Consider the following 16322-nt stretch of genomic DNA (forward strand, 5'->3'; position numbering starts at 1 on the left):
TCGTCACTTATACGGATCCAGCAGAATGGTAGGGGAAGCTGGACTTTGAAGAGATGCTCTGGTTCTGTCCTCGGTGAACAAAACTTATGGAAAAGCTCTTCTAGAGCCCTTCTGTTTCAGGGATCCTCTGAAGCACCTGCTGAGAGCACTAAGAAAAACTGTTTCAGGAAAGCCTTGGCTGAAACCTCCCACACACTGTTTGGTGGCTGCGCTTCAATGATGCTATGCATGTCGCTCTGCTTCGCTTGATGTACGTCATCCCAGGGCAGCTCGGAGCACAGTGAAACAAATTGAAAACTGCTCAAGATCCAGTCCCTAGATGCCTATTGTTCTTCATGTTTATTTCTTTCTGACTGCAGGAACTTGGTTAAATATAAAACAAGGAATAATGGGAGTGGAGGAAAGTATCTTGGATCCAGAATGTAGCAAGGTGGTACTTGCTCCTCCACTTCTTGTAACTGAACTATTTATTTCTGCACTGCAGGAGAGAAGACAGGATTGTTGTTGTACTCCTCTCTACCTGCCCTTTTCTTGATTAGTAGCTACTGAACAGATTCACTTGATGGGGGGTTTTTTTGTTGTTGTAATATCTCTTCCTTTTCAGTGTCAAAATCCTTCCCCACCCCTGGCATATGAAACTATGCTAAAATAGAGTTAATGTAACTGTAAAAGGCTGAGTCTCTGACAGGAAGGCTGCTGCTTTGCCTTCCCCATGGGCATTGCTAGAGGAATGCCCCTTCAGACTGTAATTGCCCAGTACTACTGGGAGGATGTTGATGCAACATCCATTTCCCTACATCTGTTGGCTACTGAAGCTGGGGTGGGGTTTTTTTAGAGATAAAAAAATAGTAATGTCACAAATGTGGCAAATGGCATTCTGCTTTGTGAGCCGAATGTTGCTACTCACCTATATCTGGTGGATCACAAGCCCCTAAACATGTGAGAGCCTGAGCAAGGTCTCTCTTGGCCTAGTTCACACAGTTCTCTGCAGCTTGGCTCTAAATGCCTTGAGCGAAGAAGAGCAGCGGTGGTCTTTTGGGAATTGCCCTACTTGCTAGCTATTGTTTGCAGCAAACAGGCCTGTGTGATTGCATGCAGCAACTTGCTTGGGGCTGTGGACTACGCATTAGTTTCAGAATCTGAAGTGACTGGGGGGGTGAGACACCGCTTCTTGGTTTTTTGAACCTATTTTCATGTGCAGGCTAGATGCTAATAAATGCTGGGAGAAGGATCTATCTTGAGTCTCGGACAGGATAAATGACCGACGGTGTCTGACGGTGGAAGAAGCCTGCATGATTAATTCCGAGACTGGAATGGAAGACCTATGCTCTTGCCTCTGGTGTTCAGCTTTTCCCAGCTCCCTCTTCAGTAAGCCTGTGTGAAGGGGAGACTGACAGCCCTGCTGCTTTTTGGCAGTGGTCTCTGGCTTTGGTGCCTAGGCTTTGAATGCCCCTGCTGTGGGGTGGTGGGGCTGTGCCTTCTGACACCAGGCTAGATAGAGCTGGGAAGCAGCAGGAGCCCAGAAAGCAAGGGTAGCGATTTCTTGCAGCAATCATGCTCCACGCAGCACTGAGTCCTGACAAGCCTTAAATGGGTGAAGATGGTGAGGGTGTTGAAAGCCTGCCTAAGTGTTCAATATGCCTTTCTAGCTTGTTGCTCTTTCAGTTTTCGTCTGCCAGGTGCAGAAGGGTGATCAGCTACAGGTGCTTGTTTTTCCCCTTTGGGCTGCTCTGCTAGTTAAACCACTGAACAAGCTGCCTCTGTGTGTGTGCTCTCCAGAGCTGTGCTATTGTTTGCGTAATATTCCCCCTTTCTCCAATTACTTTCTGAAACACCTAAGAATGCCTGAGTTTTTCTTTAAAGGAAATGCCTCATGTTTTGAAACCAGAGCTGTTTGTAAGACTTCTTGCCTGTTCTTGTGTGAGAGTAGAGGAAGAGCAGAGATACAGCTTCCCTATGCAGCTGTGATTGGGGAGGTCTAGTTCAGACCCTGTCTCTGCTTGTGGTGGGGTCCTGGAATGGAGAACAGAGGCACTGCATGGGATTCTTGCAGAAGTGACCCTAGGCTCCATCTGGCCAAATAGCTAAGGGGCCAGATGGGCCCAGGGTAGGGCAACAAACCCAGCTCTCCTTTCCTCTGTCTGTGTGTGTGGAGCAGCAGTGTGCGGGAGGGGTGAGGGTGGGAACTCAGAGGTTCAGTAACTGATAAGGCTTATGGCAGCAGCCAAGGCCAATCTCATTAGTGAGAACCAGGTCAGGTTGCCTTGATTTGAAGGGAAGGAAAACGGGAAGCAAAGTAATTAAAAGCGGAAGAGCCTAGACATCATGAGAAGAAAGATCATGCAGCTCCCATCTGTCTAGCCTAACATCGCTGATCCCAGTGAGCTGAACTGCAGTTTTCCTAGGAAGAAGAGTTGCTAATGTAGACAAGCTTCTCTCTAGCAGTAGGCACTGCTTCCTCTTGCTGGGTGTCCCTGGGTTTGCCATGGTCATTTGCAATACTTAACAGTAGAAGGAAAGGGAAAAAACATTTCTACTGATCTGAAATATGCTGTAGCACCACAGACAAAAAGGTAATACATGGGATGGGAGCATCCTAGTGCTCAGGCTGATGTAACTCCATCCCATCCCTCAAGCAGTCTAATGACACGTCTCTCCAACCTCTTGTGATATGGGTCTGTCCTTAGCAATAACAGCTGTCCTTGTGTGCAGGCTGGCTGAGAAGAGCTGAAGAAGGTGAAGGAGTCTGCTGGGTGGTAGCTTGCACCTCTCATCAAACTGAAAGGTGTTATAAATATGTCTGGATAAGGAATGGGGGTGGAGGGATGATTTGATACACCTGAGCTTTGTGATAAGACTGTTAATGAGCAGTTTAGATAGTTGTAGTACTTCCTGTCTTAATATAGAAGCAGCAGTTGTAGGAGTTTGGGGAGAGGCTGATCAATGCCTTGTGGAAAAGGAAAGTTTCCACTAGCTGTATGTCAGAAAACCCAGCTGTGTACTGGAGCAGAGTGACTCATATTGTCCCTAAGCGGTGGGGACGAACTGCAGTGACTGAGATTCTGGACCAGAGTCTCGCTTGCAGTGCAAGGTTAGAAATGTTACCTGTGAGCACTTAAGGCAATGTTGTTCTTCAGCTTGCACTTACCTTTCACCTCTGTATCATCTGGGGCAGGCAGCAGTTGCTCAGCCTGTGTCTTACCGGGATAACCATACCCAGTTCTGTCTCCTTACTGCTCATCAGGTTTATAGCTCTCCTCTGTGCCTGGACAAGGACTTGCTGGGAAGTACTGGTGCTTTGGCTGTTGCCAAATCATTGCATAGCAAAGCTGCTGTCTTGTCTTCCCTTCAAGGCTGAGGCTGTATATATCACCTTATCTGTACTTGTTACTTTTTGCACTTAGCTTTTTCTGAGTGACCAAAGCTGCATATAACATTTCAGAAGATATATCGTTTGTGCTTTGTGCAATTGTTTTTCCTGTCTTTCCTGGAAGGATTTTCCTGATGCATACTAAGACTGTTTCTGTTCTCTGAGTCTGAACAACTGAGGCCTATAGGGTTGGTTGGTTGTTTGTTTTGTGGCCACCAAGCATCCCAAGTTTTTCTGTGGTAGATCTCCAGCTGTCCTCCATACATTATAACACTCATTTGCCCAGGGCTCCACAACTTTGGTTTCTTGTGAGGTAAATTTATTTCCCTTTCTATTCTGATCTTAAGGGGATGCGTGATTGCTTGGTCTGATGTCTGAACTTCTCTGTGTATCAAATGTGCTTCCTATCAAGCATAACAAGCACAATGTAAGAAGCATAATGCTGTACTCAATAAGCAAAGGAATTTATTCCAAGCCTCACCTTCTGAGGAACCTGAGTAGCAGTCTCCCATCTGCTTAATAAGCTTGAGAAGAAACTGATTGGTGGAGGAAATGGGGACCTAGAATTAACTCATTTTCTCTAGAATAGCTTCCCTCTTACACAGCAGCAGGCCGTGCAAAATTGAATGCTAGGGTGGATTTGTTAACTTCTGCCTGGAAAAAAAAATTCCTTAGCAAGAAATGCCACCTGGTTATCATAGTGGGACTTTATCTTGGTAAACCCGATCTGTATTTCATCCTGTTGATCATATTTATTACCTTTTCTCAAAAGCATAGACAAGACTGCAGAGTAAGGTATTTGAAGGTCAGTCTGGAGGATTTGTCACTGCCTGGTTGCCTTTTTTTTTTTCCTTTAAGCATTGCTTTGTGTGCCAATTAAATGCTCATTTTCCAGTGATTTTAGTCATGGTTCTATCTGTCTTTTTGCTGTAACTTAAAAATAGCTGTATTGTGGGAGTGTGATAGCCTGAGCACCTATTACTGTTTCCTTCAGATCCTTTGGAGAAAGGTCTAAGCAGAAGCTACTGCCCATTCCACTTTTTTTGCACTGCTTGTAATCTGTCTGCAGTTTGTCTCTGCTCTAGCTTTATTCACTGGAGATAGAGCAAAGCAAAATGTTTTCACATTCATGACAATGACAACCCTCTTTTTCTCCACTGTGGGGAAGGTGGACCCACGGCAGGACTAACACAGGTGATAGGGAGGGGTGTTGTGTACCCTAAGCCCCAAAGAAGAGGCTACAAGGAATTAACTAATCTAACTCTCCTGCCTTTTTTTCTTGCCAGCTGAAAGGAGAGTTGTCCCGCATAGTTGGAAGTCTGATTGAAAATTATGACCCTTTGAATAATGATGAGAGGAACTTACAAGATGCATGGGACTACGTGCAAACACAGGTGAGTCCTGGGGGGCAGCAAGAGGCAGATGCCATTTGTCAGTGCAGCAAATGGCCTTTAAAAAGCTAGGCTGAGGCCAGGGAAACAGGTATTGCAAGAGGCAATACTGTAGCACATTGATCTGGCTGATCTACAGAGTTACCTGTGAGGTTTGGTACCTGCATACTAGAAAACTGTCTTGCTATTACTAGATAAGACCCTGAACTATTCCTGCATGCTGGCTGTATTGGCTGTATAGCCAAATGTATCTGGCCTATCAAATGGCACCCCAACACTTCCCTTTGTCTGCAGGGCCTCCAGAATGCTAGCATGTGTGAAAGCCACAGTGCATACTATTTTTGTAGCAAGTAAAGTCCCTAGCTTATTGCCAGGCAAGCCAGCGGCACTGCCTGCCTTGCTACTTGGTGCATGTTGCTTGCTTATTGCAATGGCTCTTCTGCAAGTGTCAGTGTTCTTGGGAGCCGTCCAACCACCCACGGCTTCTGTTTTAGCATCAGGGTCAGCACTTGAGTAACTAGGTCAGTGTTCAGGCACACTGGAGTCATGATAGCTGTTTATTGCCACACTACAAGCTTGAGAACTGTCTGGCTGTTGTGGTTAAATACATGCCTAGCATGGGACTGGTGTGTAGTAAGTACAAGTAATAGCATTTTTCTTCTGTTTTTCAGTCTGCAAAACACTGACCTACAGTATTTTTCCTCCTTGGAGGGAGAATGATTTACTGATGTTTTGTCACTGTAGTTGCATCTCCTTGCTAGTGGACTTAAGAGAAGGCTGAGTCTACTGTGGAGAGAGGATCCTGCTTGAGCCCTTCTTAGGAACAGAAGCAGGTTTTGTAGAAGTGGAGAGGTCGAGTGTTAGGAGTCTAATTCCTCTCATACACATTTGAAAGGGGGTGGGTGTTCTGTAGACTAGTCTTGGAGTTAAAGTCCAAACCTCTGAGGCAGAGGTAGTTCCTTCTGGAGGCTGGATCTTCAACACTTGTTTGGAAACCAAATGCTTGTCGTGGTGTGGGTGTTCAGCTGTTTGTACCTCTGCTCTCATGTCTGTTATGTCAGACTGAAAAAATTACGTTTCCTTTCTGAGCAGAGGGGGATTTTCCCTAAACTTCCACCTCAAGTTTGATAGCCTTTCTGCTCTGTACCACTGCGCAAGCACTGGGATCCATGCTTAAGATAAGATCTTAGTCTTTGCTGGACTTCCCGATGTGCTTTCCCCTCCAGCAACTGCAGTTTTATCACGTGACTGTATAGGAATGTAAATGTTTCTTCGGATGGAAAACTTTCCTCATCCCATCTTCTAGCCAGTCCCAACTGCAGCCAGGCGGGTGCAAACTCGTCATGACTCGCTGGGGCTCAGCAGCATGTCGACGCCATCGTGTGGTGACTCCTGATGTCCCCCGGGGGCCACAGCTGAGACCAGTGGTACCTTGCAATTGGGAACCAGAAAATGAAAAGTTCCTGCTTCATGCCTGCTCAAAAAATGTGTGCTACTCAAAGAAAAGTAAAGCCTTAGCACTTAAACCCATGGAAATGGCATTGCTAGTGGAAGACTAGGTAGTAATCCTTTTGAGACATCTTTGAATACACAGGATGTCTTGTTAACACATTACTCTCTTGCCTGCCTTGCTTCACCCTCACCAAATCAATCTGCTGACGATGAACTGGAGGGACTGAAAAAATCTTTCATGTGTCACACAGGACAACTGCCCTCTTCCAGCTGACCCACCAGCAACATCTGTTTTGCACTTTTACTTCTGTTTAGCATTATCACCTGGAGATAAGATGAGGTTTGCTAGTATTTAGTCTGCAAAAACTAACCAAAATTACACTCTGTAGAATTTATGTCAAGCTGCATGGCCTGCTGAAATCTGAGTATATAGGCCTCATGCAGTAAGGTTTGTGAAGGATTCATACTCTAGCATGACTGGTGTGCTAGAACTTTATAATATGCACAGGCCATCCATAGTCTACTATGTTCAAAGTCTGCTAGAAGTGGCACTTTAGTCTTGCTAGCAGAGTGATTCTTTGGTAGGAAATAATGCCCCTGTCTGCTGGATGGCCCTGTGCATAGGTTATCATCTGGTAACCAGGGTGATGTTCTAATGTAACATGAAAACTGTATGGCCTGACTGTTGCTGTACATAGAGAGCTCCTGTGTACTTCTCCCTCCACTGCCTGTTTGTTTTCACGTGCAGTATGTTACCAGTGCAAAGTGTAAGACCATGATGATCTCTCTATGCTTATTAGATCGCCTGCTGTGGCTGGACGGGACCAAAGGACTGGGAAAATAATAAGATTCTTATCAACCGAAGCATGACTGCGTATCCCTGCTCCTGCTTCAATAGCTCCAACGACTTTCAAGTAGATGGTGGTTTCTGTAATTTGGATGTCCCTGTCAACGGCACTGCAATGTATGCTGACTCAGCTGTTCATGAGCAGGTGAGTGTGTATGTCTGGGCCCTGTGAAGCTTCCACTGAAGTTGCCTTGTTTTTGTTCCTCTGGGAATTATTTAGAGCACTTTTTTTCATGTCAGTATTGCTTGAAGTACCTGTGGAAATGGGGGCATGGGGGGACAGGGATCCTGCCCTCTTCTTCTGCTAAAGCTACTGTGAAACTTGGTATAGCATGTAACTGGGATAACTTCTGCATGCACAAGGAGATGTGTTATGGATTTTCAGTCTTGATATACTTAGATTTGTGCTGCTTTCCCTTGTGACCATGTTTTATCCATAGGGATGCATGGATGGTGTAGAGAAGTGGTTGAAGGACAACCTTGGTGTCATTCTTGGGGTCTGCACCGGTGTTGCTGTTATAGAGGTAAGTCACTCCCTGATGTGAACCTATACTGTCTTACCATGCAGAGTCTTTTAAAGGTAAAGCTATTTTTTCAAGTAATAGACACCTGGTTTAATGGCAGTGCAGTTCTAGCTCTTCGTTGTGTCTACCTGGAGCCTTGAACTGCTGCTTTCACTGGTTGGATTAAAAAATTGAACAAAGCACTGTCTACTTGTGGTTCCTGCTGCTGTGTCTGATGCTTGGCAGTTCACTGCCTGCATAACCAGGAAGAATGAGACAAGCAACATCCCACTAGTGAGATCCCACTTGTTGCTTTAAAAAGCCCATAACATAGATTCCAGATGAAGGCACATCTTTTTGCAGCAAAATATTTTTGTCATCCCGATTATTGCATTTTCCTTGCATTGGGGACCAACTCTGTCTACCTGTGTGGTGTCATTAAAAGGCAGCCACTGTATTCTGCTCCCCTGTACCACCCTTTCTTCCCACCTTATCTGTCTGGTTGCTAATTTTGTTCCCATTCTTCATTACTTATTGCAGCTACTGGGGATGATACTGTCCATTTCACTCTGCAAGAACATACACAGCGAAGACTACACCAAAGTGCCCAAGTCTTGAGTTGGCTGACTCCAGAGCTACAGCACCACAGAGAAAGGAGCAAACAGAACATTCCTGCCTCATACCCAGACTGTCCAACCATTGACCATTATTCCTGTGACATCCCATTTCTGATACCACTCTGCTAAGAACTGTTAGAGCTGCAATACAGCCTGATCTTCTGGCAGTAGGGCCCTTGGGCCACCTGCATCCTGCCTCTGGATTATTTCTACTACAAGAAGCAGAACTTAACTATCTCGTATCACACAAGACACCGATTAACCTGAGGGGACAATGCTTTTGCTGCCTGCTCCATTTTAAACAATACTATTCATGTCTCCATTCTACAACCCACTGGGCCTAACGTACAATAACTCCTCTCCCCCCTCCTTTTCCTCCCACACATCTTTCCCCCTACCCCCAGAAGTCCCATCTCTGTCCCATGAGCCAGGATTGCTGTTGAGATTCCAGTGCTTTGGTAGCTTCACCTGCTTCACTGACTTGTGGTAACTAGTCGTGCTTTATAGGCCTTCTTCTCCCTTGCAGTTAACCTGATTCAGCTCCTACTATGCATCTTCCAGCCTAGGCTGTCATCTGAAATACTGAGCGCTACCCTCATACTCACTTCTCCTGCTTCTGGAGTCAGCTATGCCTTGCCTTCAGCGGAGCTCCTCCCATTGAGCGTGATGAGAAGCCACCAGGAGGGAGCCAAGCCTACCTGTTCCTAGTGTGGCCTGGCAGATTGTGGTGGTGGTGCTCAGCTGCTTCTGGAATGTGTCCCTTGGGTTCTGGATTCGACACTTACATGTTTCTCCCACTTGCCTCTTTACCTTTTCCTCTCCCCCTAGCACTGCTTCGCTGGCTCCTGTCATCTTGGAGGCACTTCAGAGGCTGCTGCATAGTGTGGACTCAGCCCCAGGCTGGCTCTGCTGGTTGCAATTCTTGGGTTGCCAACTTTTGTAGAGGTTACAACTAACTTGATTCTTCCCCTTTGTGAACACAAAATTTGTTACCTGTGGCTTTTAATTATGAATATGGAGGGATCTGACTGTACTGCTGATGCTGTATATTGGAGATATCACTGCTACCAGTGCCCGGTTTAGGTTCTGTAGCTTGGATGCAAGGATAAGTTGCTTTTATTTCAGTTGTCCAGTCTTCTGATTCCACTGTGGTTTGGAGCCACGGCTGCATCCTGAGCTCTGTCTTTAGTGTAAGCACTGCAGCAGATAAGTAGCTGGTTCTGCAGTCGTGCGGGCTGGGTGGTTTCTGTACTTAATGGCTGGGCTGTTCACTCTATTCAGCCAGTGGCCAGCAGCAAGGAGTGGTGTAGAGCAGAAGAAAGTAGGAAATGTATGTGGAAAAACTGCCCCAACTTCTTAGATAAGGGAGCTGGGCAAATCCTCGGTCTTAGAGGTGGCTTGGGCACAACAGATTTCCTGCAGTTGCACATGTGTGCAATCACCCTGATAGCAGGAAGCTGTAAGAGAGAGGTCCTTGCCTGAGACTGATAGAAGGTACTTGGTGAGAAAGCCTTTGCCTTACAGAGGTGGTCCCGGGACTGTCTCTTGTCAGGGGTGGGGTTGGTAGGAATAACCCTAGTAGCAGTTCAAAGAAATGGCTTCACTACCTACTCAGTTTTCCTTCTGGGAAGAAAGGCTCGTGCAGGGGATCAGGGCCCCAGCAGTGGGTCTCTGCTCTGTCCTTCTCTCTGGACACAGCAGTGACTGGGGAGAGTAGATATGACTGGGCAACTGGTTTTTATGGAGGTCTGATAAGGCTTTGTGATTGAGACACCTGCCGCCTCCTGCACAGATCCTTCAAGCTGACCTTCGCTATAGCAGAATGCACCCTTCTTAGCAGTAAAGCTTGCTAGCTTTTGTAGCACAAAGTCTATTCTCTAACGTGTTCTTATTTGTAAGATTCTTGTTCAGTTACAGATGCCAATGCTGAGCAGCAAGTAAAAAGGAGCCCATGCTGGGTTTACTTTTTGTTTTTTTGTCTGTTTTTAGCAACATCTTCCTACTGGAAGAAATGCATGTACAGATATAAAAGTCTAGAAGGTGAATATTTCTGTAATAAAGACTTTGCTAAAAAAAAAATATCTCTGCCTACAACTTGTGCATTGCAGTGGTTTCCCCTTGCTTCTTCTCCACCCCCTTCTGCTTACGCGCAAATCACTGACACCTTGTTTGTTCAAGGTAACAAATGGCCTGTCAAAAGCTGTTCCGAGGCCCATGTGCAAGATCAGTGTGGACTGTGAAGATACTGCCCAGCAGAGGGAGGTGACAATTTTCCTGAGCTATGTTCTAGAGTAAACTTTGCCTTGTTTTATGAAGTATGTCTGTCCTAGGGTGAGCTGAGTGAGTGGTAGTTCCTTTGAACTACCTGCTATCTCCTAAGGTAAGTGATCTCTGTATTTGAAGATGTCACTTCAAATCTGTACAGTCTACACTGTATGAAGTCATAAGCCTTGGGGACTAACTCTGACAAAACATAAGCTTGCAGCTATGCCCACAGTGCATACAGCTCTTGCTAGCTTAGCTTTATCATTTTTTCCTCTTCCTACTCACCTTCAGTAGACTCCTGCCTCCAGGCTGCTATTTAAAAAAAAAGATTTCTCAGCCCCAGCCATGCCACTGAGGAAGAAGAAAGCTGAGGTAGTCATTTTTGTAGGTTATGCCACCACACTGGGCTTGACTGTCTGGAAAGCTCTTGAGAAGCAGATAGAGCACCTGTATGAATCTTCTTGCTTCCCTCAGCTAAGCAGTTGAGAAGTGGATATGAGCTGCATCTCAAAATTCTTTCAGATCCTGCTCCATGGTGGTGTTTCTGGCCATTTAAAATGGCTGTCCTTAGAGGCCTATGTTAGTGCACTAATGGAGTCTGGAGCTGTTGCTTTAGGAAGTGATAAGCCTAAGCCTAAGATAGGAAGTGATGACCTAAGTCCTCATACATGTTGGAAGACACAGAGTGAAGTTTTCAGAGAAGAAAACTGGTTTCTTCTCTGAAGAAGTTTGCTGGTGTGCTGCCAGCAAACACTGGTGGCAACTGGTCTAAGGTCAAGACTTCAGTTACCCTGACCAGCTGAGTGCGGAGTGAGAGGTGCTTAAATGGATCCCGGACCCACAGTAGGGTGCAATGATCCATCTGATCTGCGAGTACAGCTTGTTCCTTTAGGCTGTCCTGGGCTATGCTTGAGGAGAGCTTGGTTCTTGGTCATATGGGATCTCCCCTTTTTCTGGTTGGTTTCCCAGAATGCTCTTCTTTAATCAGGTGGCAATGCTTTCCCAGGGTCTCATTATTTACAGGGCTACACTTCATGGCAAAGCTGCCAAACCTGGCTGGGTGGCTGCTAGGTGGGGAAGGGTGCTGCTGGTTCTCCTTCAGCCTGATGTGGAGCTGGAAGGAGGGAAGGTGAGGACTGCTGCTTGTCCCCAGCTTGGGTCCCCAACTGCCCGAACTCTGTGGAAACCACTTGCCTTTGGCCACTGGAGGGAGGTGTTCCACCAAGAAACCTCAGCCCGGGTGCTGCAGTATCAGCAGCATCGGCTGTTCCCTGGGGGACGAGATGGTGACACTGATAGCTTCCTTCTGCTCCTAGTTACTCCTGGCAGCAGGGTAGCTACAATAACTTGTAATTACAAATGTATTCTCCTCGTAAACGATTTGGGCTGCATGCTTGGCATTTTTAGGGATAACTTTCCCTTCCATTTCTTGGAGCAGCGCACAGTTGGATATTGTGTTGCGTGTCTTCTACTACTGTATATGGGTTGTGCTTGTGTCTCAGGTTTCTGCCCTAAATAGCTCTGGAAGTTGAAGATAGCATGAGGAGCTTCTCCTGCTGCTTCTTTCCTTGCCCCCATCTTTTTCCTGTTTCCCTCCATCCTCGGTTTCTTTGTGTGGTTGGTCTGGGGGGAAGGAGGGGGCATTTGATGCTTATAAACCTGTTCTAAAAAAGAATTCCAGGAAGAAAGGCCTCAGACCTTCAGAGAGCAAGAAACCTGCTGCTGCTTCTTGGGCCAGGCTCCCAGCTCATCTCCAGAGGTAAAGGTTTGCTGCTGGAACTAGAAATCAGAATAGCATTTGGACTTCTTGGGAGCTGTGTTTGTCTAGCAAAACCCACAGCGCCAGCCTCTGCAAGCTCAGCACATGGAAGCATTTTGTGTGTAACCAATAAGCTCCTATATAGCTGTCTCAGGCCAGTAATTAATATTGCAAGAGTACAGTTGTGACCTCCCTGTGGCCTTAAGCAAGGCCCCTAGTAATGAACTGCTGATGTTCCTCATTCTGTGTGATCATGAGGAGCTCAGAAGCTGCTATAATTCTTCCCATGAGGTATGTTTTCCTTCTGGAAAGGGAAGAGGAATTGCATTAGAGTGGGCATGGGTAAGCCTATAGGTCGCAATGCATCTCATTTCTGTGATGGTTTCTGCATGGTGCATACTCAAATGCAACATGTGGCAGCTGTAACTCTCCTGCTTGTGGTGGTGTGGCTGGTCCCTGCTGGCTTCGCTCAGGAATTGAGGCTGAATTTGGTAGACGTCAGAAAAGGTCTGACTTCTGGCTGCTGAAGGACAGACTGCAAGTGGTGGTGTCAGACTGATTTGGTTGGGGAAGGTGAGGAACAGCAGCCACAGGGGCTCATTGCTGAAAAGCCCGAGGACCCTGGGATTCCCACAAATGCATTTTCACAGCCAGTTGCTGCCACTCAATGCCATAAATGGAGAACATACTCTCAATTATTCATGGTCTGGCTCTAACCCATTAGCCTCTGAGACTCTTGGCTCTAGCCTTGGCCTTTTATTACAAAGAATAAACCTCAGTTAGCAGCCAGGATTTCTGAATTATATCTTAAGCCAGGTTGACACAAAAAACTTGTCAGTGTAAAATCTACTAACATGGAAACCTTCAAACACTTGTAAGCTGGCAAAAGTTCCCTAGCAAAAACTATGCTATTAGTGAACCAAGCTGTTAGTAAAATGTTGTTAGTAAAGGTACTAAGTGTCCTTTAGCCATTATAAACAGTTTCTAGCAGGCACGTGCTGGTAGAGCGCATGCAATTTCTTGCCTTGTGGCATGAATCTCTTCTGCCAAATGTGGGAAATGACCTTCCCCTAAGTAGACTGTGTAATCCTTGCCATACGTTCTTACTTCTCATAGGTATGAATTTTCTGGTTTCTCCCTTCTAAGCTCCTAATAATACAATCAGCTGGGGGGTGTGTGTGCTGTCTGGCTTTTGTGGGGAAGGATTAGGGGAATATTGGATGCTCTGTATCTGGAGAAAAGGTATTCTCAGTTCTCCAGGCGAAAATATTACCCCCATTTAAAATACAGGTTTAAGAGAAGGATAAGGCTCCAAGTAGTATGTGGATGCTCTAAGAGGTGTGGAATCTGAGAGGGAAAATTCTGCTTTAGCTCCCAAGGATAGTATTTGCACAGACTTGAATTAAATTTCTCTCTAGTGTCATCTTCCCTATACCTCTCTCACCTATGAACGGTGTCATGAGGTGACTTGTCTGTCCACAACAATCCAGACTTAAGCAGAAAATATAGAAACCTACTTTGGTAACCACAGCAGGCCACATCTCTAGGAGACTAGAGAGCATTTCCCTTCCCTCCTATAGGCTCCAGATGTTGGTAACTCCCATTCCTTCACAAGGTTGCATTGAGCAATGGCAGCAGCTCAGGGGTTATATTGATATTGCTCTTCATTCTGTGAGTGTTCACCAGGTTAGGAACTATTGGTTTACACCTATGTGAGGCCACCATGCTGCTGCTGCAGACCTGTATCAGATCTAGACCTCCCCAGGACTCCATATCCTCACTATGTCTCCACAGTGGCAGACCTCGTCCATTGTGTGACTCTTGCCAGCATTACCTGCTGTTCATAACCTGAAGCCTTCTCCATGTTGTCTCTTCTTGTCCAAGCAATTTCCCTGGGAGTTCTTGGTCTGCAGTTCTTTCTGGATCTGGCTGCCCTGGCATCAGGTAACTAACTCCAAAACAACAGTTGTGACAGTACTGGAGATCAGAGGAATATTTGTCATACTAACTTTTTCTTTTTTGCCCTACTTAGAGTTACAGACCAGACATATGGAAGTTCTTCAGAGACAGCAAGAATCCCAGAGCATGTGATCATCTGAATTGCTTACCCAGCATGCTTCCTGGGTATATTCTACATAGCCCTTCTGGAAACTATTTAGGATTTACTAGGGTGGAAATGTGAGGTCCTGTCAAGACCGTGTTACAGTATAGGCATGTGCTTTGGGCACTGAACTTGCAAAATGATGTCAGCATAGTATAACTCATGCAGTGATGTTTGCAGACAGCCTGGAACAATAACCCAGCAGAGAGCAGACCTTTAATTTTGGCAGAGGTTGTTTCATAATGCTCTTAAGTATTTGAAAATAAGTTGTCCTTTTAATACCATGTTGTAATTAACTCTGGTTAGCACTGGCTGGGAATTCTTTTGGCAAAACAGTTTTTCCTTAGAGAGTGTAGGTTCCTATAAAACAAAGTGTATTTTGTGTATGGGGTTTTTTCTTCTGCTTAAACAGGACTGAAAATAGTTGGATAACTTCTGATGGAGGGGTTTCTTCTGCTTTCTTAGTCCTTGTCTCACAGTAACCATTATGTGAAAGACCTGGAATTGGACAAAATAGGATTATAAAACCATATTCTAAATGTGACCTAACAACAGGGTGTATTGTGTATTGTAATTCTGAGGTGGGATAGACTGGGGAGATAGGTACACTTTTTTCCATGTGAATAGTCAAGAGTGTTGACTGCATCTGAGAGAAAGAAGTCTCTTTTGCCTTTAAATCTGCATTTCTTAAGATCTGGGGGTTGAAGAAAAAAAAGCGGGGGGGAGGAACCAAACCAAACAAAAAATAAACTATCCAAGATGCCCCTGTTGCCCCTAGGCTGGGTGGAATTAGCCTAGGGGGTGCCTGCTACTTTCTCTTCAAGCAAAAGTGTCCATAACAAGTGTGCAAACCAGGTCCACTTTGACACACCATTTAGAATCATAGAATCATTTAGGTTGGAAAAGACCTTTAAGATCATAGAGTCCAACTGTAAACCTAACATTGCCAAGTCCACCACTAAACCATGTCCCTAAGTGCTGTGTCTTTTAAATATCTCCAGGGATGGTGAATCAACCATTTCCCTGGGCAGCCTGTTCCAATGCTTGACCACCCTTTTAGTGAAGAAATATTTCCCAATATCCAATCTAAACCTCCCCTGGTGCAACTTGAGGCTGTTTTCTCTTGTCCTGTCACTTTTTACTTGGGAAAAGAGACTGATACCTGAGCACTTTGCATTTTGGAGTGGCTGCTCTAGACCCCTGTGGGAAGTTCTTCAGAGCTGCAGAACTCAGCCAGGCTTAAGCAGGGCAGAGCAGCAGTGACGTGGGCTCCACAGGGTGCATGAAAGAAGCTGCCTGGATAAATCAGTGGGCGCCCTTTCCTCAAAAGTAATACACTCCCTGTAGTCACCTAGGAACAGAGTACAGTTTTGCACTTCAGTGCCTGCATGGCACAGGTGTGTCACTGATTTCATGTTGCTGCCTGATGGAAAGCTCTCTTTGTGTGCTGTGAGGCTGGGGAGAGTCTGGTGGAGACACTGTGAAATGCTGCCGCCGCTGCTAACGTTGTGTATGTTCAAAGAGGGATTGGACAAGATCATGGGGGGGGAAAAAAGTCCATCAAGGGCTATTAAATAAACAGGCAGATGCAACTTCTGCTCGGGGAAGTTATTTTTAAAACTGCCCACTGTGTAGCTGGTGCATGGAGTTTGGAAGAAAGCTGTGTTAAGGTTTTAAAACCATGGAAATAGCTGGGAAATGCCAGCCTAAAGTGAAATCCTGACCTGATGTGAAATCCCACCTGAGGTAATCCCAGCTGCCTGTGGCACTGTTTATCTGAGTGCTATGTGTGTTCCCACTGCAAATGTTTAATTGGATGCTTGCTTGGCTGGGGAGGGGGAGAGGAAAGGGAACTCCGGGATGAAATCAAACCTAAAGTAGGTGATATTTCAATACTATGGCAGAAATTTAAATGCACAAAAATCATGGCCTCCTGCTGCTTCAGGTTTTGTTTGTTTTTTTTTTTAACGCCCCTAGAAGTAACTTCTCCAAGCAGCGTGCAAAATTAGTACACAGT

At 45.7% G+C, this 16322-nt stretch overlaps 1 protein-coding gene across 1 annotated transcript in view; it reads left to right on the forward strand.

Moving 5' to 3' along the window:
• CD82 (CD82 molecule) overlaps positions 1 to 10258 on the forward strand; it is a 42333-nt gene extending 32075 nt beyond the window's left edge. Inside the window, exons 6-9 of the mRNA XM_072865269.1 lie at positions 4657 to 4764; positions 7014 to 7205; positions 7501 to 7584; positions 8104 to 10258. Of these exons, the coding sequence (XP_072721370.1) occupies positions 4657 to 4764; positions 7014 to 7205; positions 7501 to 7584; positions 8104 to 8181 (462 nt within the window). The 3' untranslated portion in view covers positions 8182 to 10258. The remainder of the gene's footprint in view (positions 1 to 4656; positions 4765 to 7013; positions 7206 to 7500; positions 7585 to 8103) is intronic.
• Positions 10259 to 16322: the final 6064 nt, after the last annotated feature.

The sequence above is a fragment of the Ciconia boyciana genome, chromosome 6, assembly GCF_034638445.1.
Source record: "Ciconia boyciana chromosome 6, ASM3463844v1, whole genome shotgun sequence".
NCBI classification, from domain to species: domain Eukaryota; kingdom Metazoa; phylum Chordata; class Aves; order Ciconiiformes; family Ciconiidae; genus Ciconia; species Ciconia boyciana.